Source organism: Pan paniscus, chromosome 20 (genome assembly GCF_029289425.2).
Source record: "Pan paniscus chromosome 20, NHGRI_mPanPan1-v2.0_pri, whole genome shotgun sequence".
Taxonomy (NCBI): Eukaryota; Metazoa; Chordata; class Mammalia; order Primates; family Hominidae; genus Pan; species Pan paniscus.
The window spans coordinates 60,916,213-60,941,952 of record NC_073269.2 but is presented as its reverse complement, the minus strand read 5'-3'; the positions used below and the strand labels follow the sequence as shown (position 1 = coordinate 60,941,952).

The 25,740-nt window shown below is 46.8% G+C and overlaps 1 protein-coding gene and 1 pseudogene across 6 annotated transcripts; both read right to left on the bottom strand.

Annotated features, from left to right (window-relative positions):
• LOC134729570 (putative killer cell immunoglobulin-like receptor like protein KIR3DP1) overlaps positions 1 to 9,391 on the bottom strand; it is a 29,159-nt pseudogene extending 19,768 nt beyond the window's left edge.
• Positions 9,392 to 11,849: 2,458 nt separating this feature from the next.
• LOC134729572 (killer cell immunoglobulin-like receptor 2DL1) lies at positions 11,850 to 24,978 on the bottom strand. Of its 6 annotated transcripts, none has more exons than XM_063599671.1 (9): positions 24,939 to 24,978; positions 24,517 to 24,552; positions 23,473 to 23,757; positions 21,733 to 22,032; positions 19,922 to 20,215; positions 16,665 to 16,715; positions 12,729 to 12,833; positions 12,165 to 12,217; positions 11,850 to 12,064 (listed from the first exon to the last, which is right to left on the bottom strand). In XM_063599671.1, the coding sequence occupies exons 1-9, from the start codon at positions 24,961 to 24,963 to the stop codon at positions 11,888 to 11,890; spliced, it is 1,326 nt and encodes a 441-aa protein (XP_063455741.1). In that variant the 5' UTR covers positions 24,964 to 24,978; the 3' UTR covers positions 11,850 to 11,887. The 6 variants fall into 6 exon arrangements, with proteins under 6 accessions (XP_063455741.1, XP_063455742.1, XP_063455743.1 ...); XM_063599672.1 differs by having other exon boundaries at positions 11,888 to 12,064; positions 21,733 to 21,996; positions 24,939 to 24,966; XM_063599673.1 differs by lacking the exon at positions 16,665 to 16,715 and having other exon boundaries at positions 11,888 to 12,064; positions 24,939 to 24,966.
• Between the last annotated feature and the right edge of the window lie 762 nt (positions 24,979 to 25,740).

Here is a 25,740-nt window from a genome sequence, read left to right as displayed (position 1 = left end):
AGTGGAAGACTCCATCTCAAAAAGAAAAAAAGAAAAAGTGAAACATATAACAGGTGTTGGCAAGGATGCAGAGAAAAGGAAACTCTTATACACTGTTGGCCGGTATGTAAATTAGTATAGCCTCTATGGAAGACAGTATGGAAATTTGGCAGAGAACCAAAAATAGAAACACCATTCGATCTAGGGGTCCCGCTGCTGGGTATCTACTCAAAAAATACCTGCACCTGTATGTTTATTGCAGCACTGTTTGCAATAGCAAAGATATGAAATCAATCTAAGTGTCTGTGAATGAATGATTGGATTTAAAAAAGGATGCGTGTATACACAACGAAATACTATTTGGTCATAAAAATAATACCATGTCTTTTGCAGCAACATAGATGGAGCTGGACGCCATTATTTTACATAAAACAACTCAGAAAGACAAATACCACATCTTCTCACTCTACATGGGAGGTGAGTAATGTGTACACATGGACGTAGAGTGTGGAATGACGGACAGTGGAGGCTAGAAGGCTGGAGGGTGGCGGGACGTGGGTGAGTGATGAGAATTTGCTTAATGAGTACAATGTACGGTATTTGGGCGATGGATATAGTAAAAGTCCTGACTTCACCACTCTGCAACATACTCATGTCACAAAATTACAAGTGTACCTCATAAATTTATACTAATAGAAAAGAAAGTCTGTACACAGTAATCAATTGTGATATGTAGATAAAGTCAATATTAAATTTAAACCAGAATAACTAGTTAAAAAGTTGTGTACACAACAGTGAAGAGAGTATTTATCCTCTATGACAGAGGAAACCGTCAATATTAATGCACAGAAAAAGAAAATAACTGAAACAAGAAAGAGCAGTTTTGTGACAGGGTAAAAATTGACAACAGTTTTAGAATGCTCCCAACTTGAGTTCCAAAAAGAAAGAACGAGAAAACAGGTCAGAAGCAATCTTTAAAGAGGCAATTGTTGATTATTTGGAGGAAGTAGACACATCCATCAATCCACAGGTTCAAGAAATCCAGTGAATGCCAGGCAGAATGAAGTAAACACACCTCACGTTCAACATTACAGAAAAGCAGCATAAAAGCACAACCAACCCTTAAAATTAGCCAGAGGGAAAGGATCAGCTGGTAAGGATTTATAGGGAGCCAAGCATTGTCTTCCCCACAGAAAAAAGGAAAACATAAGCCAGTTGAATAGCATCTTTACCCAGCTAAGATACCGTCGCCAGCCACCGACAATTCCTTACATAGTACAGTTACTGTCCAAGATCAACGCAGGAAAGAAACAGCACTGAAAGACAAAAGGGCAAAGAAAGCTTTTCTCACTGACCCTAAAGGAAATTCTGATGACCGTGCCTCAAAGATAAAGAAAGTGAAACCAGATGGGGTGTCGAAGATTCTGACAATAACTAAGAGCAGAGGAAGAACTAAAAATATGGCTATGCCAAAAATGAATACGGACCATAAAATAGTGTATGAAAACATGCCCCTGTGTAATTTCTGAAAAAGATAGAATTATGTATACCACAAAACAAAACATCATATAAGTAAATACAAACATACGTACTAAATATGCTCTAAAATCCTGTTCTTACACAGGAAGAGTGGAAATATGTTTTTATATTTGCAGTTTAATCTCTGAAATGATTAATTTCAATTTTAAAAATATGTAACAACTTCAGGATGAGTACACCATATATGTATTCCTAAACGACATAGATCAAAAATAGAATGTTTGAAATAGAAAACCACAGAAGTTAGTGGGAAAAAAAGGGAATCAGGAAAACACAACGTAATAATAACAAAAATATGATTGGAAGAACTGCTCAAACATGAACAAAAGATTGTCAGAAAGTCTTACTTTCTAAGGCGAATTGTTTGAAATTTACGAAGGACACATCTCAATGTTAATAATTCACAGAGTTTGAAATTAAACAATGTAGAAATATACCAAGCAATCACTAACTGTTAGAAATGTGGTATAACTATATTAAAATTAGACAAAATTAGTCTTTGGGAAAAATCAGCGGAAAACATTAAGCATAAAATGTAGGAAAAAAGCAGGTAAATTTATGGCATTTTTAATTTACCAGGAATATATAATCAGTTTACACTTAACCACTCCCAGTAACATTCCTGCAAATATACATGGAGGAAGAGTCACGGAAATAAATGGACAGGTAGGCAAATCCACGGCCACAGTGGGGTGTTTAACACTCCTCTTTTCTCAGTTGTTGATAGAAGTGGTTCAGGCAATTAGAGAGGATTTAGAAAGATAATTGCTGGACCTGAACCAAGGTATAAGTCCACTCCCAACCACAGGACTCACTTTCCTTACAAGCACAAGGGCATTTAGAAATCTGTCTGGATTCTGACCAGCCCTCACCATATGGCAGGTCCATGGACTTCTTGGAACACACCAAGCTCATTCTCACATTAGGGTCATCCCCAATGTCCTAAGTCCATGAAAGTTCCTTTCAACACACTCCCCAGGGCTCACTCCCTCTTGTCTCTAAGATCGGAGTTTAAATGTGATCTCTCTGATGAGGTCTCAGTGAGACATTCCCTCCTGTACACTCCAAATGACAACGTTCCACGTTCATTCATTTCATTCTGTGCACGGCACTTTCACCAAGTGCTAAGGATTCACTCACTAATTCATACATTCATTCATTCATTCACTCATTCCATCATTCACTCATTCATTCATTCTCTCATTCATTCATTCATTCATGTTCTGCCTTTCTCTCCCACCCCACAGCAATGTGAGCATCATGAACCAAGGAGCTTGGCCGTGCTGTTTACTCCTGGCCATGAAACAGAGAGAACTGATGGTAGGTGTGAAATAAATATTAGATGAATGAGTTAGTGAAGGAGTCATTTACTGGGTGAGCTCAGTTCTCTCTACTCTAATGCCCTCCCTCGGCTGACTTCCCTGAGTTGCCCCCTCGGCTGAGTGAAGTCCCTTCACTGGCAAATGGAACCTCAACCAGTAGCACCTAGGTGGTCCCGTACATTGTTCTTTCCCTCTCCTCTTGCTCCCTAAGGATTATCAATCTCCATGACAGGGCTGGAGAGCAGACAAGCCACACATTCTTTCTGGGCAGAGAGTAACATGGAGTACAAGGCATTCCACATTTAGGAAGAGAACTCAGTTATGGAAGGTCAGAAATGAAAAGTTCCTACAGACCAACACCCAGGTTGGTGGCCACAGCCCTAAGTGCTGATGGAGAATCACTGCAAGTCTGTAGGGAAGATGTCTGGCTTGAGGCCACTGAGAGGAGAAGTGGCAGATCCTTCTCAGCCTTCAGTGCTGAGCCTCTGTCCCCTCAGGGATCCACTGACCAATGAGAAGAGCCTCTTCTCATCTCCTGGGATGCAGCTTGGGGCCCCTGGTGAAGGAATGGGCCTGTTTCTACCTGTCATGTTGTCATCTAGCTTGGAAATCCTGCAAGTCCAGGGGAGGCCCTCCCCGAGTCCCCAGAGAAGACTCCCCCACTGAGTCTCCAAGGTGTGGAGAGAGCAAAAAACGTCCAGGGTGGAAAATGCCTCCCATCAAGAGACATTGGGGCTCCCCCAACGATGGTTGCATCTGTGCCCCCCATGTGGAAATCACTCTTTGGTGAGAGGTGGGAGCTTCTGGAAATGGGCAATGGCGGGCGGCCAATGCTACCTCTAGTCTTTCCAATCTGAGCCTGGCCTTTCATGCTCCTGAGTCAGCATTGATGCTGTTTACATGTGTCCCAGGTGGGCTTCTGTACAAAGACTGGGAAGTGGTTTATGTGGCCTGCGCTCTATCTGCAAGCTTCTGGTAGGGTTGCAGCTACCACCCCAAACCCTAATGTGATCTGTCTGCCTCGCTCTGTCTGTCTGTCTATGTCTCTTTCTGTATGTTTGCTTTATGTCTCTTCTATCCGGCATCTCTGGCTGACACCCCCATGGCCACACCCTCCATCTGAGGCTCCCCTGAATGTGGCCATTGTAGTCCGTCTGAGTCCCACTATTTGGGGAACAGATTGGTTTCCTCACCTGTGACAGAAACAAGCAGTGGGTCACTAAGGTCTGACCACTTGTAGGGAGAGTCACGGAAAGAGCCAAAGCATCTGTAGGTCCCTCTGTGGGTGGCAGGGCCCAGAGGAAAGTTGGCCTGGAATGTTCCATTGACCTTGAGCACTGCAGGGAGCCTAAGTTCATGAGCCTCCCCCTCCCTGGATAGATGGTAGATGTCACAGGAGCTCCGGGAGCTGCAGGACAAGGTCACGCTCTCTCCTGCCTTAACCATTGGGCCCGGCTGGGCTGAGAGAGAAGGTTTCCCACATAGACCTGGAAGGAGAAGAGGCAGTTTCCTCAGGGAGGTTCTTCCTTGTCACAGCTCCCCTCACACCTGACCTGAGAACTCACTCCCCTGCTCTATGGCCTAGTGCTCTCTCTCTCTCTCACCCTCCACTCCATCTCTCTTCATGTCTATTTCCTCCTTCCACCTTCTCTGTCTCTCTAGGTCTCTGACCTCACTTTCTCACCTCTAGATATGTTTTCCCTTTTTGGATTGTTTTATTCTCTCTGACTCTCCTTGGATTGGTTGACTTGATGTTCCTTTTTTTATATTCTGAGTTTCTCACTTTGTGTCCTGTTCATAACTTTCTGCATATTTCTATCTATTATCTATCGATATATCTATTTATCTATTAGGTGCCTATCTACAAATTCTCTACCTGTCATCTATATCTATATATCATCTATTTGTCTATCAATTGTCTATCCGTCAATCATCTATTATCTATATCTATGTATCATCTCTCTCTCTCTATGATTTCTCTCTTTGTCTGCCTCTCTATCTCTATGTATTATCTATCTATCTTCATCTTCATCATCTCTATGTATCATCTATTAATCAATGAATCAATCAATCATCATCTATGTATCTATAACCTATTATCTATCATCTATCTATTTATCATCTATCTATATCTATCCATCTATCATCTGTCTTGCTCTGCCTCTTGGTCTCTCTAGTTCTCTTTGGAATCTCTGCAATTCATCCCCACATCTCCATCTTTCTACGTCCTTGTGCCTCTCCCTCAGGACTCTAATTTTAGTGCTTTTCTCTGCTCCCTTCCATTGTTCTCTCCACTTCTCTGCCCTCTTTTCTCTCTCTTTATGTCTCTGTGCGTCTCTCAATCTCCTTCTTCTGGCTCTTTCTCTGTGTGTTTATGTCTTTGTTTTTTGGTGTCCCTGATTTCTCTCTGTGCCTCTCAGTGATCCTCTCATTTGTGGGGTTATTTGGAATGTGAGCCTCAGAATCCAGCCTGGGGACCACAAGTTCACACAGCATACAGGGGTTGGTGTTCTGGGGCCATGATATCCTGGGACGATTACTCTCCATTGCATGGAAGGCAGAGGTGTCAGAATAAACACGGCATCTGTAGGTGCCACAAGACCTGAGGCCACAGGGCCCAACTCAGGTCAGAAATATGGGTGTCCTTGGGTTCTCCTGGTAGAGAACACTTTGTGGAAGTAAAACAGAAATGAAACTTCTAACCTGTGCCAGGTCTCTGAGCAAAGTCAGCATGGAAGGACACCTCTCTCTGGCACATGTCTGTCTGTGTCTCCTTTAACTCTTTCTGTCTTTTCTAACTCCCTGTATGGCCCCTGTGTCTGTCCTCTGTTATGACACCTGGTCTGTACTTGTGTCTCCTGTTTCTCTGTCTCTGTTCGTACAGACCTCACCAAGTTAGTCTCTCTCCCTAAGAATACCAAGCTCATCTTCCTTACAACCACCTGGGACTCCAAGTCGTGGATCATTCACTCCGTGTCCCAATGACAATGAGAAGAATGTCCGGACACTCTCACCTGTGATCACGATGTCCAGAGAGTTACTGGGAGCCGACAACTGATAGGGGGAGTGAGTAACAGAACCGTAGCATCTGTAGGTCCCTGCCAGGTCTTCCATCATGGGACCGATGGAGAAGTTGGCCTTGGAGACCCCATCATGGTGCTCTCCAATGAGGCGCAAAGTGTCGTTAAACTTCCCCTCTCTGTGCAGAAGGAAGTGCTCAAACATGACATCTGACCAACATTGCAGGATGACTGTCTCCTGATTTCACCAGGGGACCTGGGTGGGCCAGGAGGGAAGGTTTTCTGTGGACTCCTAGGAAGAGAGGTTGTGAGTTTAGAAGGCATCTCTCTTTATCATCCCATCCATGGCACCTAGAATGAGTGAGGCTTCCCCTCACTGGTGTCTGTCTCTCTCCTTCCTCTCTGTGTCTTCATGTTCTTTTCTGTGCCCATAACTCCTGGTGCAGGTCCTTCCATCTGTCTCCTTCCCTCTCCTCTGTCCCTCTGTCTCTAGTAGCCTCTGATTCCCTTCCCACTGGGCTCAGCCTCATCTCTTAGGCTGTTGTATCTATTTCACACTAATGTCTTTCCTGCTGTGTATGTGGGGGTGGAAGAGGAACCAGGATAGGCTGCACGTCCAGGCTCTTAGCAGCCTGGTTCAATCTCTTTTGGACGAATTGGAATCATTGGCAGGAGGTATGAACTGATCAGTAAGGCAGGCACCAGTGTCCACACACCCTGTTCCTGGTGGGGACTGGGAGCCACTCTTGCCATGCCTGTGCCTTCTCCATGGTGCCACCTTCCATAGGCTGGCTCCTGGTGCTGGTTGGAGGATTATCAACCCCTCCCTCTGTGGATGGAGCCTCGTGGTGGCATCATCATCCCACCCTTGCTGATCTCAGAGTAGCCAACCTTCCCCTTGTTTGGTTTCTTTAATTAATTAATTAATTTTGGAGACAGAGTCTCAATTCTTCGTCCAGGCTGGAGTAAAGTGGTGTGGTCTCGGCTCACTGCAACCTCTGTCTCCTGGGTTCAAGTGATTCTCCTGCCCTCAGCCTCCCAAGTCCCTAAGATTACATGCGTCTGCCTCCATGCCCGGCTATCCTTGTGTCGTTTCTTAATTTGTCCTTGACCTGGGTTCCAGTGTTGGTTTCCTGTTGCTGCTGTAGAAAATAATCAGAAGCATGGCAGCAGGAGAGAGCACACTGATTTCTTCCACTTATGGAGACAGAAATCGGACTCCATTTTTCCCGGGCTAAAATCAAGGCATCTGCAGGGCTTCATTCCCTCTGGGGACTCAGGAGAATCAGTTCCTTGACATTTCCAGCCTCTATAGGCCACCTGCATTCATGGCTCATGGCCTTCCTCCACCTTCAAAGCTGATGGAGACTCCCATTACGCTACTCGAATCCCCACTCCCCTCTTCCTCCTCCTTTCATGTGGACCCTTGTGATTACATTGAGCCCAGTGGGACAGTCCAGGCTCTCTCCCCATCTCAAAGTCAACTCATCAACAACCTGAGCTCCATCTTCCCCTTTCAGTCCCTTCCCCTATAACATAAATAGTCACAGACTCCAGGGATTAGAATGTAGTCATCACTGGGGACAATTATTCTTCCCAGCACAGCACCCATTTCCCTGTATTCAATCCCCCTTTACCCCAAATATAGTCAGGGCCTGGGTGATGGGACCCTCAAGGACACCCCCACCAGAAGCTCTGGGATTCAGGAGGTGGGACAAGGAGGATCCCAGACAAGAGCCCTCTGACCTGTAACCATGATCACCAGGGAGTTGCTGGGTGCCGACCACCCAGTGGGGGAGTGTAGGTGTGAACCCCAACATCTGTACGTCCCTGTGTGTGCTGGGGTCACAGGCCCATGAAAAGGCTCTGCCAGAATATTCTGTTGTAGAGCTCAGTGCCAGGCACCCCATCTTCCTTGTACACACTGAAGTTGTTAAACCCAAGATAAGAATGACACCGAAGAATCACATGTCCTGGAGGCACCACAGGGCTGGGCCAGGCAGACAGCAAGGGCTTGTCCTGACCACCTTGGGGAGAAGGAGGCACTGCCTTAGAGAGGAGGATGTGGAGCCACCCCTCCCTCCCTGTGCTCTGAAGATTCTCCTTGCTTTCCATGTTTCTATGGCTACTATCTCACCTTGGTGCCCAGGGCTGAAGGAAGGACCCATCCCGCAAAGACATGGTGTCTCCCTACAACAAAAGTGTCAGCTGAGAACTATAAACAAGTGCTGAGTAAGAGACTCCTACTAGATTTTAATACTGTAAGATTACTCACATAAAACAACACAGGGTAGACATGGGGTGGAGGGCATGTCCTTTGAGAATGGAATATCAGCAGATGCCTGAATGAAAATAAGCAACTGAGCCCCCATCAGAGGATTTGGAATGTCAGGGCCATGGCTGTGGTTTCCCACCTCTTCTGGTGGAGTGACAGCAGCCACACTGCAGCACCTACCGTCATGGAAACGCTGAAGTGTGAGTAACACCTTTGTCCTCAGAGGATCTGCTGTTCCTACCACTTCCCCACCACGCACCCCAGCTTTGAGCACCCCAGTCTAACCCTGGTCCCCACAGAACTTGACTCTGCCAAGGGAATGAAAGGCCAGGGAGGCGAGGTCGGAACTGTGGGCCGAGCACCCCAGGGTCCCCTCTTCCTAGTTTATGAGAGGCTCCCTGACAGGACTTCCCTCCTGTTTCAGGAAAATCCTCTTATGTGGGGAGATGACACCTGAAGGTTTGGAGAAGGACTCACCCTCATGTGGCCAGGCCCCCCGCAGCAAGAAGAACCCTGGAAAGAAAGATCATGATGGACGATCCATCTGCAGGCAAACCAGCCCTCCCTTGCTGCCCCCACTGGGCTGTGAGTCTTGGTAGCCAGGCCCTTCCTGGACTGAAGTTAAACTCACCCTCAGTGCCTACCTGCACCCAAGAACAGGGCTGTTGTCTGTGCAGAGACCCAGCCTCCAAGCCCAGATCCCCACCACAAGCCCATATCCCCACCACAAGCCCATATCTCCACTCCAGGCCAATATTTCCACCCTAGGCCTATATCTCCACTCCAGGCCCATATCTCCACTCCAGGCCGATATTTCCACCCTAGGCCCATATCGCCAATCCAGGCCCATATCGCCAATCCAGGCCAAGATCTCCACCGTAAGCCCATATCTCCAATCCAGGCCCATATCTCCACTCCAGGCTCAGATCTCCACCCTAGGCCCATATCTCCAATCCAGGCCTGTATCTCCACACCAGGCCCATATCTCTACTGAAGGCCAGTAACTCCACCTCCAGGCCCATATCTCCACCCCAGGCCCATATCTCCACCCCAAGCCCATATCTCCACTCTAGGCCCATATCTCCACTCCAGTCCCATATCTCCACACCCAGGCCCATATCTCCATCCTAGGCCCATATTTCCACTCCAGGCCCAGATATCCACCTCTGGGCCCAGATCTCCATCCCCACACTCCCTCCCTCTATTCCCTTCCAGGACTCACCAACACACGCCATGCTGACGACCATGAGCGACATGGTGCTGCCAGTGCAGATAGGCGGCTGCGCCCCAGCTCAGCTCAGCAGCACACAGGATGTTATTTGGCGCTCTGCCCATGCAGTTTACATGTTGACCACATCATGGGAGGGTGACGTACGCAGGCTGTTTCTACCTTGCCTGAGGCCCAGTGGGTGCTCGCTCAAGAGCGGAACACGGCTTCCTGGAAATTGTTCTCACTAGAATTGACACCTAGTGTCCTTCACTATGACCAACTCAAAACACGTCTCAGATCCAACCTCTGGAACACGAGATGCCTAAAATCTGTGCTAACGTGAAAGACTTTTCATGTATTTTTATTGTTTTTATCTGAGATTCAAACTCTTCTTCCTGTGTAATATGCAAAATATCTAATAGGTATTATTAATGTTTTCAGAGTCATTGTGACTAATAAACCATTAGAATTTTTCATGCTTGTATTTCTAGTATTACAGCAGAACCAGTTAAAATGATTTAAATTCCCAGGGAAGGATTATGCAATTATTTACAATCTTAGAATTGTATGTTATCAGCAAAAACCACACATGTAAACTCTGGATTTTTGTAGTTTTATCTAAAATTTGTCTCATGACCCAAGATTCCAGAGTCCCAACTCTGGAGTTTGCTCTCTCTCTGTCTCTCTCCCTCCCTCATTTTAAATTTTACAGAAATATCCAGTAACATAATGCTATAGAAAATCAAGTTTCCCCCAGCACGTTGGGAAGCCAAGGTGGGCGGATGAACTGAGATGAGGAGATTGAGAGCAGCCTGGCCAACACAGTGAAACCGTGTCTCTGCTAAAAATCCAAAAATTAGCTGTGCCTGGTGTCAGGCACCTGTAACGCCAGCTACCCAAGAGGCTGAGGCACGAGAATCGCTTGAACCTGGGAGGCGGAGGTTGCAGTGAGCTGAGATTGCGCCACTGCAGTCCAGCCTGGGCGACAGAGCAAGACTCTGCCTCCAGAAAAAAAAAATAGCAAGTAGCCTATAATAACAAATTAGAGGGCTCTGGCTACTAAATTTAAAGGGTTCTATGAGGCTTCATAAAGTGCAGCATCCTCAAGAGTGTGGAGACAGGGAGCCCTTTAGCAGGAACAGTGTCTAAAATACACATCCGTGTACACACAGTCCCTTTTTAGTTGACAAAGGCTGCCGTGTGGTTTAAGGTGGCATAGAATGTCTTCTCGATAAATAATATTAAACCAAAGGGTTACATGTAGGAAAGAATAAATCTAAACTTATTCTCACACTATAAAAACACTTCTTAGTTTTTATCTAGTTGTTGTACATTTTTTATGATTTATATTTAAATTTGAGAAATAAAAGTCATATACGGTCACCCTTCACTATTCGTGGGTGATTGGTTTCGAGATCTCCACTCAGATACCAAAATCTGTAGATGCTCAAGCCTCTTATACGAAATGGCACAGCGTTTGCAAATAACCTATGCACATCCTCCTGTATACATGAAATCATCTCTAGATTACTTATAATTCCTGATACAGCCTACACACAGCTTCATTTGTGTCCGTTCAACACAGTTATGCTTTTTGAAACTTTGTGGATATTTTCTCTGAATATTTTTTATTTATACTTGGTTCAATAAACACCTGTAAACCCCACAGATATGGAGGAGCGACTGTATATTTATAGTATGAAATGTGATGTGTTGATATGTGTCCCCGTGGAGATGAGACTAACAAGGCCTATGACTCTGCAAATGTTTCATCTTGGAATGACTCTGCCAGTTTTCCAGGTCTGCAGAGAGTAAGAATATCACTTGCTGATCTGATTCACGATCCTTGGAACCTCCTATGTACTGCATCTTTGGATGGAAATAGGAGTCCCAGAGACAAATGAGGCTCCACCCTGCTTCCAGAAGCTCAGAGTCCAGGGGTGAGAACCCAGTAGAGAACAGATGGGGTTATATGGACATGGTAATGATAACAGCGGTTTCTTTCAGTGAGTACAGTGTCACATTACCTAAAGCATGAGGGCAGACATGTTTATTTGAAGAGGAGAGAGCTACATTGAAATCACAAAAAATTTTATAAGTTTCACTGCTGACAGAAGGCTGGAAAATAGTCCGAAGAAAGGTGAAACAGCATGAGGGTAGGTGGAACAGTACGTGGGTAAGTGCCATGTCAAGAGGGGGCCTCTTGTATGTTTGGAATTGTGAGTTCCTCAGTGTGATCGCAGTCTCAAGTAGACTAGGAAGTAAGCCAGTTAGGTTGGAGAGGTGGGCAGGGGTCAAGTGAAATGGAGAATTGTGGGCTAAGCAAAGGAGTGTGTTTTCTCTGCAGCAGGCAGTGGGGACCTTAGACATTTGTAAGCAAGACAGAGGCACGTTCAGATTTGTGGTGTGAGGAAGAGCGATGCCCTAAGATGCAGACTGACGCCTTCAGATTCCAGCTGCTGGTACATGGGAGCTGGCAACCCAGTTTAGAGACAGGGCTGTTGTCTCCCTAGAAGATCCCCTCAAGGTCTGACTGTGGTGCTCATGGGCAGGAGAAAACTTTGGATCTGGGCTCAGCATTTGGAAGTTCCGTGTACACGATGGTATCTGTTGGGGGTGTCTTGGGCCTCTCAGAAGGGGGAGAGATTTTTCTCTGTGTGAAAACGCAGTGATCCAACTGTGCATATGTCACCTCCTGAGGGTCTTGTTCATCAGAATCCTGGAGAGAGGGAAATGCTGAGTGAGGGAGGGTGCTCACATTCTTCAAGACTATTAGGGAATAAGACTCGATCCATGAGGCTGGGCTGAGGAGAACCTACCTCCCTGTTCACTGTTCTGTTCCCTGCAGGCTCTTGGTCCATTACGGCAGCATCTGTAGAAGACGGAAGTCATCAAAACAGCTCAGAGGGCACTTCAGGGTCCTCATTTCATAAGCAGATACCAACACACAGGGGGAGGCCATAGGTGCCTGAGGTCCCTCAGTTGCCAACAGCAGACTCAGACATTCTATCTCTCTGAGCTCAAGGACCCATCCCATGAATAGCTCTGAGTTCCCATCCCATGAATAGCTCTGAGTTCCCATCCCATGAATAGCTCTGAGTTCCCATCCCATTGATCTGTCTCCCACTTTCTGCCTGTCATGGAACCTTCTTCTGGATGTGAGTGGCTGCAGGGGACGTGAGGATACAGTTCAGAGTCAGGCAATGGTCTGTGAGCTGAAGGCAGGGGCAGGGTGTCTGGTGCTCTCTCTAGAAAGTCCTGCCTCTGTGGCTGCTGCCTTGGGCCAGGGACCATCCTACCTGTGAGGAACACACACGTGCCTGCTCCCATCCTGCTTCCCCACATGGCCCTCAGCTCTCTGGCCTCTGCTTCGTGAGACTTACTTTTTTTTTTGGAGCACCAGCGATGAAGGAGAAAGAAGAGGAGGATGGCGAAGGGGATGATGACCACTGAGGTCCCAATCAGAACGTGCAGGTGTCTGGGGTTACCTGGAAGAAGACGAGACACCAATAAGAAGCTAATCATAGCAGTTCCTCTTTATGAATTGTCTTGCATTTCTTGATTGACGGGTAACCACATACAGCATCTCTTTAGGACAAGCACCCAGCCTGCAGAACTGTGAGGCAAACAAATCTCTTTTCTTTAGAAGTTACCCAGGCTCAAGTGTTCTTTTAGAGCAACAAAAATGGACTAAGACAGCAACATCCTGAGATCAGGAGGAACGTCTCAGAACAGCCTGGGCTGTCTTCCTGTTCTTCCTGGAGGAGGACGTCATGCAGTGCTTTAGCTGAGAGCTTCCTGTGGCTCCACGGTACAAAACCCAGGCTGGGCTGCTTTCTGGCTTCCCCCAGCTACACTGCAAATGGGGTGAATCCACATGTCCCGAGCAACTTCTCTGAGCCTTGAGGGACTGGCTCACATTGAAATGTAGGTTTCTGTTGTCACTCGCTGCTTATCTGTTAGTAATGAACCTGCCTGTGTAATGTGTTCTCTGTGTGTTCTGTCTCCCTGGAGTGACGGTGAGTGATAGGAATTGGCATAGGCCCAGGTGCAGTCCAGGAGGTGTTTAGAGTCTTCTCTGGGAAGACTGCACTGGGATTGATACACAGCAAATGTGCTTTAGGATTTCTACATCCACAGCATTCTTGAGTCAAACAACTTGCATTCTCCAAGAAAAGGAAACAAAAGTGAAATCAAGATAAAAAAAAGCGAAGTAGGATTCTCTTGTGTCAAACAGCCAGGAAATAGTGCTGAAGCCCGTGTGAAACGTGCTACTCTTTGTGATCTCAGGAGACACATGTTAGGCTGCTGTTCTACCCGAGAGGCTGGGGGAAGGACCACCCCCTCGGCCATCTATTGCTTCAATACCTCCTGTCCTCCTGTGAATTAGTAGGAAAGGGGAGCAGGAGCTAGTGCTGGCACTGATCTCTGATTCCAAGATCTGGACTCACACCAAGGAGTATTGTTTACCTCCCCATGGCCTATCTGAATCTCCACAGGTGATTGGAAGTAGGGGTGATGTGGGGATTTGGGTGAGAGGGCATTTTTTTTTGTGATGAACAGAGCACTTTGTCTATTCCAGGATCTGTGCTGGAGGATTCAGCGGGCTTTCACTTTTTTTATACGATCTCATGCTCACAGAAAGCCAAATAGGGAAGAGGTTTTAGGCTGATTGCCTAACGGATAAGATAAAGGATCAAAGAAGTAATTATAGACAAATAGAAAAATGATGATTGGAATTCAGGTGCCTTTGTCATTCGCGTGTGTTTTATTATATTTATGCATTTCTTATTTTTATTTTTTGAGATGGAGTCTCCTTGTGTCACCCAGGCTGGAGTGCAGTGATGCAATCTCCACTCACTGCAACCTCCACCTCCTGGGTTGAAGTCATTCTCCTGCTTCATCCTCCAGAGTAGGAGCTGGGATTACAGGGATGCAACAGCATGCTCGGCTAATTTTTGTATTTTTAGTAGAGATAGGGTTCCACCGTGTTGGTCAGGCTGGTCTCGAACTTCTGACTTCATGGAATCCACCCGCCTTGGCCTCCTGCAGTGCTGGGTTACAGGCGTGAGCCACCATTCACAGACTTGTATACTATGCTATAATAGATCCCTTCATTTCCACCACCCCTCATATATCTGTCACTCCTTTGCCAGGTATTGGTTTATGTGTAGGATGAATAAATCTCATAAAGAAATTAATTAAGCGAGGATTAAACAACTAGGAAAATCAAATCCTGCAAGCCCTCCCTGCAAGTGATTCTACCTCACAAGCCTATCTTATATCCATCTGCTTCATCCACTTAGGGACTAAATCAGCACCACATTTCACCAGTGGGGTAGGAATTGCCTTTTCCACAGTCTCCTGGATTCTAGTTATGCACATGGGCCTCCCTTATTTTCATGTCAGTCACTATTAATCATGTAGGGATTCCTGGTTACCCCGAGGTGAATCCAACGGCTGTGAGTATCAAACACACACTCCTTGTTCCTCCTTAGTTTCCTGTGTACCCAGTGTGCTCTCCGTCTCTCCACAGTCGTCTTGTCATTCTCCCCATCTCATTCCCAGCATTTCAGGCAGAGCCTCTTCCTTCCACATCAGATTGTTTTCACCTTTGTGCCTTCACGGCTGACAGCTGTGTGTGGAAAATCCTTCCGCCAATCTTTCAGGGGTTCAATCGGTGTTTTTCATTAATGTCACAAATATCTGATTAATGAGACCTTCTCTGTCACCCAAAATCATACACTCAGCATTATCTATTATTGATTTTGAATTCTGGCTGGGCACAGTGGCTCACGCCTGTAATCCCAGTACTTTGGGATGCTGAGATGGTTGGATCACTTGAGGTTGGGAGTTTCAGACAAGCTTGGCCAACATGGTGAAACATCCTCCCTACAAAAAATATACAAAAAGAATTAGCCGGGCATGGTGGCAGTTGCCTGTAATCCCAGCTACTCGAGAGGCTGAGGCAAGAGAGTCACTTGAATCCAGGAGACGCAGGTTGCAGTGAGCCAAGATTGTGACACTGCACTGTAGCCTGGAAGACAGAGGGAGACTCTGTCTGAATAAACAAATGAACAAACAAACAAATAGATTTCATGCACAAATGCTTCCCAATGGATCATTCATTTATTGGTTCACTTGTGCATTCATTTTCTGCCCTCCCGTTTAACCATCTGCAATATCAGTGTCCCAAGAGCAGAGACCAAATGCATCTTGTTCACTGTTTGTGGAAGGCAGAAGAATGCTGTCCCACCCCAAAATGTCCCTGTCCTAGCCTCTATAGCTTGTGAATATGTTATTTTACATGGAAAGGAGGAATGAAGATTGCAGATGGAACTACAGTTGCTAATCAGCTGAACTTAAAACAAGGGTATCCTGGATGACTTCCGGGAGATTATGATGGATTTTCATCTTGGTGAACCCAATAGAATCCCCAAGTTTTCAAAAGAAGGGGAAGAAGGGAGAGCAGCATTCAGAGAAAGAGGTGTGGTAAGGAAGAAGGGTCTGAGTGATGCCATGTGAGATGTGATCAGTCTTTGTGGGCTTTGAGGAAGGAGGAAGGGGACCAGGAGCCAAGGAACTGGGAACCTTTAGAAACTGGGACAAGTGAGAAGCAGATTCTCGCCTGCAACCTTCAGAGGGAAGGCAGCCTTGCTGTCACCTTGATTTTAGCCCAGTGACATGCGCTTCATACTTTGAGCTACAGCTGTGTAAGATAATTAAATAACCGTTTTGTTTTCACCCATGAATCTTGTGGAAATTTGTTATGGCAACAAGAGGAAAAGCTTCCACACTGCACAGCCTGAGCATGGGGCCATGGCTGAATAAGTCAGTGAGTCGAAGTGTGCGTGCATGAGCTCTGTTCTCTGTTACGGCAAGGCTCTTGCTCTGCTGAGTCAGCCAGGGTTGCTTCATGACCAACAGTAATTCATTCCTGGGCAAGTGGAACTTCTCTAAAACACCTCGCCCTCATCAGATGTTCCCTTCCCTTCCCTCTCTCAAGCCCCCAGGAATTTATCCTCCAGTTAGGAATGCAGGCAGAACAAACATTGCATTTTTCCTGAGAAGGATGTCAGATTGGCAATCATTCTTCTAGCTTGTAGGAGGTCTCAGCTCCATAAAATGAGAGATTAAGAGATTTCACTGAGCCCTGTGTTGGGCCCAGATCCCTTTCGCTGTTGGGGTATCTGGAGTTCAGAGATGGTAGAAGACAGGCGCACAATGTCAGAGCTGTGAGATGCTGAGTCAACGCCTGAATCCAAGGTTTCCACCTCCCCAGGTTTCCAAAAGCGGATATAAGAGGGTTCTGTACTCACCGGTTTTGGTGCTTGGTTCAGTGGGTGAAGGCCAACTATTTGAAGGGTTTCCTAGAACATGAGACAGGAGAGAGGTGAGGAAATGAGGCTGCCTGTCCTCTACTCAATGGAAATCTTTGAGGTTGGTTCACGGCCAACACTCTGTTATCTAATATTGTGCCCTGGGAGTCCTGGGATCCTTTTTTCCGTAATTTTTGTATGTGACACCCACTGTCTTGAGACTTCAAGGTATAAAGAGAAAACAGGAGCATCACAGTACCTGATCTCAAAATATGTTACAGAGCTGTAGTAAGCAAAACAGCATGATGTTGGCATAAAGAAAGGCACATAGAACAATGGAGCAGAATGAAGAACACAGATATAATCCATGCATTTACATCCAATGTTTTTTGATTTTTTCTTTTGAGGTGGAGTTTCACTCTGTCACCCAGGCTGGAGGGCAGAGGTGCAATCTTGGTTCACTGCAACCTCAGCCTCCTGGGTTCAATCAATTCTCTTGCCTCAAACTCCTGAGTAGTGGTATTACAGGTGCTGACCACCATGCTCAGCTAATTTTTGTATTTTTAGTAGAGATGATGTTTCACCATGTTGGCCAGGCTGATCTTGAACTCCTGGCCTCAGGCGATCCACCTGCCTCGGCTTCCTAAAGTGCTGGAATTGCAGGTGTTAGCCACCATGCCCAGCCCATCCAGTGGACTTTGACAAAGGTGCCAAGAACTTACAATCAGGAAAAGACAGTCTTTTCAATAAACAGTGCCGGGAAACCTGGACATCTACATGCAGAAGAATGAAACTGCACCTCTACCTGTCACCATACACAAAAATCAAATGAAAATGGATTAAAGATGTGAGTCAAAGGCCTGAACCTATGAAACACGTAGAAGAAAATATTGGGGAAATGCTCCACGACATTTGTCTGAAGGAAGACATTTTGTTTTAAACCTTCAAAACACAAGTAATCGAAGCAAAAATAGACCATTGGGATTACCTCAAACTAAGCAACTTATGCACCGCTAAAAATAAACCAACAAAGTGAAGAGACAACCCACAGATTGGGAGCAAATATGTGCAAACTATGCATCTGAGACGGGATTAATAACTAGAAATATAAGAAGCTCAAACAACTCAATAAAACAAATGATTTAATTGAAAAAGGAGCAAAAGACATGAAATTTCCCCGCATATGAAAAAGTGCTCAGTATCACTCATCATCAGAGAAATGCAAATTAAAATTGAAGTGAGTTTTCATCTCATCCCATTAACATGGCTTTTAGGCTGGGCGTGGTGGCTCACGTCTGTCATCCTAGAACTTTGAGAGCCCGAGGTGGGCGAATCTCCTGAGGTCGGGAGTTTGAGACCAGCCTGACCCACATGGAGAAACACTGTCTCTACTAAAAACACAAAAATTATCCGGGCGTGGTGGCGTGTGCCTGTAATTCCAGCGACTTGGGAGGCTGAGGCAGGAAAATCGCTTGAACCTGGGAGGTGGAGGTTGCGGTGAGCCGAGATCGCGCCACTGCACTCCAGCCTGGGTGACAAGAGCGAAACTCCATCTCAAAATAAAATGAAATAAAATAAAATGGCTTTTAGCTGCAAGACAGGCAAAACAAATGCTGCCAAAGTGGTAGAGAAAGGACAACCCTGGTACCCTGTTGGTAGGAGTGTAAATTAGTACAGCCATTACGGAGAAAAGTGTGGAAGTCCTTTAAAGAACTAAAAAGAGGTTGGATGAGGTGGATCATGCCTGTAATCCCGGCACTTTGGGAGACCGAGGCGGGCACCTCAGTTGAGGTCATGAGTTTGAGAGCAGCCCAGCCAACATGGGGAAACCCCATCTATACTAAAAAAACCAAAAAGTAGCCAGGCATGGTGGCGTGCACCTGTAATCCCAGCTACTAGGGAGGCTGAGGCAGGAAAATCATTTGAACCCAGGAGGCGGAGGTTGCAATGAGCCAAGATCACATCACTTGTACTCCAGCCTGGGCACAGAGGGAAACTGTCTCAAAAACAAAAACAAAACAACAAACAAAAAAATAAAAAGAGAACTTTCATAGTATCCAGCAATTTCACTACTGGGTTTATATCCAAAGGAAAGTAAATCAATATATCGAAGTGATATCTGCACTCGTATGATTGGTGCAGCACTGTTCACAGTAGCCAAGATGTGGAGTCAACCTACCTGCCCATCAGTGGATGAATGGATAGAGAGAATGTAGTACATTCGCACAGTGGAGACTACTCATCCATAGAAAGAATAACATCCTGATATTTGCAGCCACATGGATGGAACTGGAAGTCATTACAAAGATTCTCATTTCTCATCCATATACAGGAGCTAAAAGGTGGATCTCATGAAGGTAGAGAGTAGAATGGTGGCTACCAGAGGCCAGGAAGAAAAGGGTAGAGGGTAAAAAAAAAAAAAAAAAAAAAAAAAAATATATATATATATATATATATATATATATATATATATATATGTATTTATGACCACTAGACTTTACACTTAAAAATGGTAAATGTGGCTGGGCGTGGTGACTCATGCCTGTAAGCCCAGCACTTTGGGAGGCCGATGGGGGTGGATCACATGGTCAGGAGTTCGAGACCATCTCGACCAACATGGTGAAACCCCCTCTCTACTAAAAATACAAAAAGTAGCCTGGCATGGTGGTGCGCGCCTGTAGTACCAGCTACTCAGGTGGCTGAGGCAGGAGAATCGCTTGAACCCAGGAGGTTGAGGTTGCAGTGAACTGAGATTGTGCCACTGCGTTCCAGCATAGGGGACAGAGCTAGACTCTGCCTCAAAAAAAAAAAAAAAGTTAAAGGTGGTAAACGATATAGGTATATTCAACCTCAATAAATATTTTTTCAAACAAAAAGAAAAGGGTGTAGGGGTTGCTGGTGATGACATCTCTGTGTGGATGAGAGGCCAGGAAGGGCTTCTGGGAAATGGGTAAGGTTAAGGGGCTGAGGGAACCTCTGATGTCCCCAAACTTAGCCCAGTCTCCCTCCTCTGGGTGTCTCCTGACCGCTTTCTCCATCTGCCTGGGTGCCTGGAGCCCTGGCCGCGGGCCTCCATGCAGGCCGTGCAGGAGGGTTTGGAGGTGCCCTGTCTGCCATCCTGTGCCCTGATCCCTCCCTCACATGCAGGCTTCATCTTCTCTCTGCATCTGTCCACGCTTCTCTCCATCATCAGCAGGAAGTTCCTCAGCTAAGGCTCTAGGATCATAAGACATAGGACAGGCATGGGCTTTCCTCACCTGTGACAGAAACAAGCAGTGGGTCACTCGAGTTTGACCACTCGTAGGGAGATACACGGAAAGAGCCGAAGCATCTGTAGGTCCCTCCCTGGGTGGCAGGGCCCAGCGGAAAGTCAGCCTGGAATGTTCCGTTGACCTTGGTCACTGCAGGGAGCCTATGTTCATGGGCCTCCCCCTCCCTGGATAGATGGTACATGTCATAGGAGCTCCGGGAGCTGCAGGACAAGGTCACATTCTCTCCTGCCAGAACCGTGGGGCCCGGCTGGGCTGAGAGAGAAGGTTTCTCATATAGACCTGGAAGGAGAAGAGGCAGTTTCCTCAGGGAGGTTCTTCCTTGTCACAGCTCCCCTCCCACCTGAGCTGAGAACTCAGTCCCCTGCTCTATGGCCTAATGCTCTCTCTCTCTCTCACCCTCCACTCATCTCTCTTCATGTCTATTTCCTCCTTCCACCTTCTCTGTCTCTCTAGGTCTCTGACCTCACTTCCCCACCTCTAGATATGTTTTCCCTTTTTGGATTGTTTTATTCTCTCTGACTCTCCTTGGATTGGTTGACTTGATGTTACTTTTTTAAATTCTGAGTTTCTCACTTTGTGTCCTGTTCATAACTTTCTGCATATTTCTATCTATTATCTATTGATCTATCTATTTATCTATTCAGTGTCTAACTACAAATTCTCTACCTGCCATCTATATCTATATATCATCTATTTATCCATCGTCTATCTATCCATCAATCATCTATTATCTATATCTATGTATCATCTGTCTCTCTCTATGATTTCTCTCTTTTTCTGCCTCTCTATCTCTATGTATTATCTATATATCTATCTTCATCTTCATGATGTCTATGTATCATCTATTAATGAATCAATCAATCATCATCTATGTATCTATAACCTATTATTTATCATCTACCTATTTACCATCTATCTGTATCTATCCATCTATCATCTGTCTCGCTCTGCCTCTCAGTCTCTCTAGTTCTCTTTGGAATCTCTGCAATTCATCCCCACATCTCTATCTTTCTATGTCCTTGTGCCTCTCCCTCAAGACTCTAATTTTAGTGCTTTTCTCTGCTCTCTTCCATCATTGTCTCCATTTCTCTGCCCTCTTTTCTCTCTCTTTATGTGTCTGTGAGTCTCTCAATCTCCTTCCTCTGGCTCTTTCTCTGTGTGTTTATGTCTTTGCTTTTTGGTGTCCCTGATTTCTCTCTGTGTCTCTCAGTGATCCTATCATATGTGGGGTTATTTGGAATGTGAGCCTCAGAATCTAGTCTGGGGACTGCAAGTTCACACAGCATACAGGGGTTGGCGTTCTGGGGCCATGATATCCTGGGACGATTACTCTCCATTTCATGGAAGGCAGAGGTGTCAGAATAAACACGGCATCTGTAGGTGCCAGAAAGCCTGAGGCCACAGGACACAACTCAGGTCAGAAATATGGGTGTCCTTGGGTTTTCCTGGTAGAGAACACTTTGTGGAGGTAAAACAGAAATGAAACTTCTAACCTGTGCCAGGTCTGTGAGCAAAGTCAGCATGGACGGACACCTCTCTCTGGGACATGTCTGTCTGTCTGTCTCCTTTAACTCTTTCTTTCTTTTCTAACTCTCAGTATCTGTCCTCTGTTATGACACCTGGTCTGTACTTGTGTCTCCTGTTTCTCTGTCTCTGTTGGTACAGACCTCACCAAGTCAGTCTCTCTCCATAAGAATACCAAGCTCATCTTCCTTACAACCACCTGGGCCTCCAAGTCGTGGATCATTTCACTCTGCATCCCAATGACAATGAGAAGAATGTCTGGACACTCTCACCTGTGATCACGATGTCCAGAGGGTCACTGGGAGCCGACAACTGATAGGGGGAGTGAGGAACAGAACCGTAGCATCTGTAGGTCCCTGCCAGGTCTTCCGTCATGGGACCGATGGAGAAGTTGGCCTTGGAGACCCCATCATGGTGCTCTCCAGTGAGGCTCAAAGTGTCGTTAAACATCCCCTTTCTGTGCAGAAGGAAGTGCTCAAACATGACATCTGACCAACATTGCAGGATGACTGTCTCTTCTGATTTCACCAGGCGACCTGGGTGGGCCAGGAGGGAAGGTTTTCTGTGGACTCCTAGGAAGACAGTTTGTGAATTTAGAAGGTGTCTCTCTTTATCATCCCATCCATGGCACCTGGAATGAGTGAGGCTTCCCCTCGCTGGTGTCTTATCCCTCTCCTTCCTCTCTGTGTCTTCATGTTCTTTTCTGTGCCCATAACTCCTGGTGCAGGTCCTTCCATCTGTCTCCCTACCTCTTCTCTGTCCCTCTGTCTCTAGTAGCCTCTGATTCCCTTGCTGCTGGGCTCAGCCTCATCTCTTGGGCTGTTGTACCTATTTCACTCTAATGTCTTTCCTGCTGTCGATGTGGGGGTGGAAGAGGAACCAGGATAGGCTGCACGTCCCGGCTCTTAGCAGCCTGGTTCAATCTGTTTTGGACGAATTGGAATCCTTGGCAGGAGGTATGAACTGATCAGTAAGGCAGGCACCAGTGTCCACACACCCTGTTCCTGGTGGGGACTGGGAGCCACTGTTGCCATGCCTGTGCCAGCTTCCATAGGCTGGCTACTGGTGCTGGTTGGAGGAGTATCAACCCCTCCCTATGTGGATGGAGCCTGGTGGTGGCATCATAATCCCACCCTTGCTGATCTCGGTGTAGCCAACCTTCTCCTTGTTTGGTTTCTTTAATTAATTAATTAATTTTAGAGACAGAGTCTCACTCCTTCGCCCAGGCTGGAGTGAAGTGGTGTGGTCTAGGCTCACTGCAACGTCTGCCTCCTGGGTTCAAGTGATTCTCCTGCCCTCAGCCTCCCGAGTCGCTAGGATTACATGCACCTGCCACCATGCCTGGCTATCCTTGTGTCCTTTCTTAACTTGTCCTTGACGTGGGTTCCAGTGTTGGTTTCCTGTTGCTGCTGTAGAAAATTATCAGAAGCATGGCAGCAGGAGAGAGCACACTGACCCCTTCCAATTCTGGAGACAGAAATCGGACCCTGTTTTTCCTGGGCTAAAATCAAGGCATCTGCAGGGCTGTGTTCCCTCTGGAGACACAGGAGAATCAGTTCCTTGACTTTTCCAGCCTCTATAGGCCACCTGCATTCATGGCTCATGGCCTTCCTCCACCTTCAAAGCTGATGGAGTCTCCCATTACGCTACTCTAATCCCCACTCCCCTCTTCCTCCTCCTTTCATGTGGACACTTGTGATTACACTGAGCCCAGCAGGACAGTCGAGGCCATCTCCCCATCTCAAGGTCAACTAATCAACAACCTGAGCTCCATCTTCCCCTTCTGTCCCTTCCCTTATAACATAAATAGTCACAGACTCCAGGGATTAGAATGTAGTCATCACTGGGGACAATTATTCTTCCCACCACAGCAGCCATTTCCCTGCATTCAATCCCCCTTTACCCCAAATACAGTTAGGGTCTGGATGATGGGACGCTGGTGGACACCCCCACCAGAAGCTCTGGGACTCAGGAGGTGGGACAAGGAAAATCCCAGACAGGAGCCCTCTTACCTGTGACCATGATCACCAGGGGGTTGCTGGGTGCCGACCACCCAGTGAGGAAGTGTGGGTGTGAACCCCGACATCTGTAGGTCCCTGCATGTGCTGGGGTCACAGGGCCCATGAAAAGGCTGTTCCGGAATACTCTGTTGTAGAGCTCAGGGACAGGCATCCCGTCTTCTTTGGACAGACTGAATTCGTTAAACCCAAGACGAGAGCGACACTGAAGAGTCACATATTCTCCTTCAGACACCACAGCGCTGGGCCAGGCAGAGAGGAAGGGCTTGTCCTGACCACCTTGGGGAGAAGGAGGCGCCGCCTTAGACAGGAAGATGTGGAGCCGCCCCTCCCTCCTTGTGCTCAGAAGATTCTCCTATTTCCACTTTCTAAGGCTCCTACCACACCTGGGTGCCCAGGGCTACAGGAAGGACCCATCCCGCATAGACATGGCGTCTCCCTGCAACAAAAGTGTCAGCTGAGAACTTTGAGCAGGTGCTGAATAAGCGACTCTTACTAGATTTTAATAGTGCAAGATTACTCACGTAAAACAACACAAATAGACATGGAGTCGAGGGCATGTCCTTTGTGAATGGAATAGCAGCCAATGTGTGAACCACAATACACAACTGAGCCCCCATCAGAGGATTTGGAATGTCAGGGCCATGGCTGGGGTTCCCCCACCTCTTAGGTAGAATGACAGCAGCCACACTGCAGCCCCTACCGTCATGGAAACGCTGGAGGGTGTGAGTTACACCTTTGTCCTCAGAGGCCTGCTGTTCCTAGCACTGCTTTGCTCCCTGCCTCTGCCAGTGACACCACATCCCCGCCGCACAGCACAGCTTGGAGGACCCCAGTCTACCCTCCCGGGTTCCCACAGAACCTGACTCAGCCCAGGGAAAGGAAGGCTGGGGAGGGCAAGGTCGGAACTGTGGGCTGAGCACCCCAGGGTCTCGTCATCCTTGTTTATAAGAAAATCCCCCACCGGGCTTCCCTCCTGTTTCAGGAAAATCCTCTTATGTGGGGAGATGACAACCTAAGGTTTGGAGAAGGACTCACCCATGTGTGGCCAGGACCCCTGCAGCAAGAAGAACCCTGGAAAGAAAGATCATGATGGACCATCCACCTGCAGGCAAACCAGGCCTCCCTTGCTGCCCCGACTGGGCTGTGAGTCTTGGTAGCCAGGCCCCTGATTGGCTGAAGGTAAACTTAGCCTCCCTGCCTACCTGCTGCCAAGAACAGGGCTCTCGGCTGTGGAGAGACCCAGGCTCCAGGCCCAGATCAACACTTCCTGGCCCAGATCTCCACTCCAGGCCCAGATCAACACTTCCTGGCCCAGATCTCCACTCCAGGCCCATATCTCCACTCCAGGCCCATATCTCCACATCAGACCCATATCTCCACTCCAGGCCCAGATCTTTACCTCTAGGCCCAGATCTCCATCCCCGCACTCCCTCCCTCGATTCCCTTCCAGGACTCACCAACACACGCCATGCTGACGACCATGAGCGATATGGTGCTGCCGGTGCAGACAGGCGGCCGCGCCCCAGCTCAGCTCAGCAGCGCACAGGATGTTTTTTGGCGCCCTGCCCATGCAGTTTACATGCTGACCACATCATGGGAGGGTGACGTACGCAGGCTCTTTCTACCTTGCATGAGGCCCAGTGGGTGCTCGCTCAAGAGCGGAACATGGCTTCCTGGAAATTGTTCTCACTAGAATTGACACCTTGCGTCCTTCACTATGACCAGACTCAAAAGACGTCTCAGATCCAAACTCTCACACACGAGATGATTGAATTCTGTGCTTTCATTAAAGACTTTTGATGAATTTTTGTTTTTATCTGAGATTCAAACTCTTCTTCATGTGTAATGTGCAAAATATCTAAGAGGTATTATTAACATTATCAGAGTAATTGTGACAAAAAGCCATTCTAATTTTCCTGCTTGAGTTTCTAGTACTAAACCAGAGGCACGAGAACTGCTTGAACCTGGGAGGCGGAGGTTGCATTGAGCTGAGCTCGAGCCACTGAACTCCAGCTTGGGTGACAGAGGAAGAGTGTGTCTCAAGAAAAAAAAAAAAAAGCAAACTAAATAACCTATAATAACAAATCAGAGGACTGAGGTTACCAAATTTTAAGGGGTTCTGTAAGTTTATATAAAATGCAGCATCCTCATGAGAGGGGATACAGAGAACCACTGGACAGAAAAGTGTGTCTAAAATACATCTGTGGATACACAGTCCCTTTATAGTTGACAAAGGCTGCCATGTAGTTTAAGGTGGAA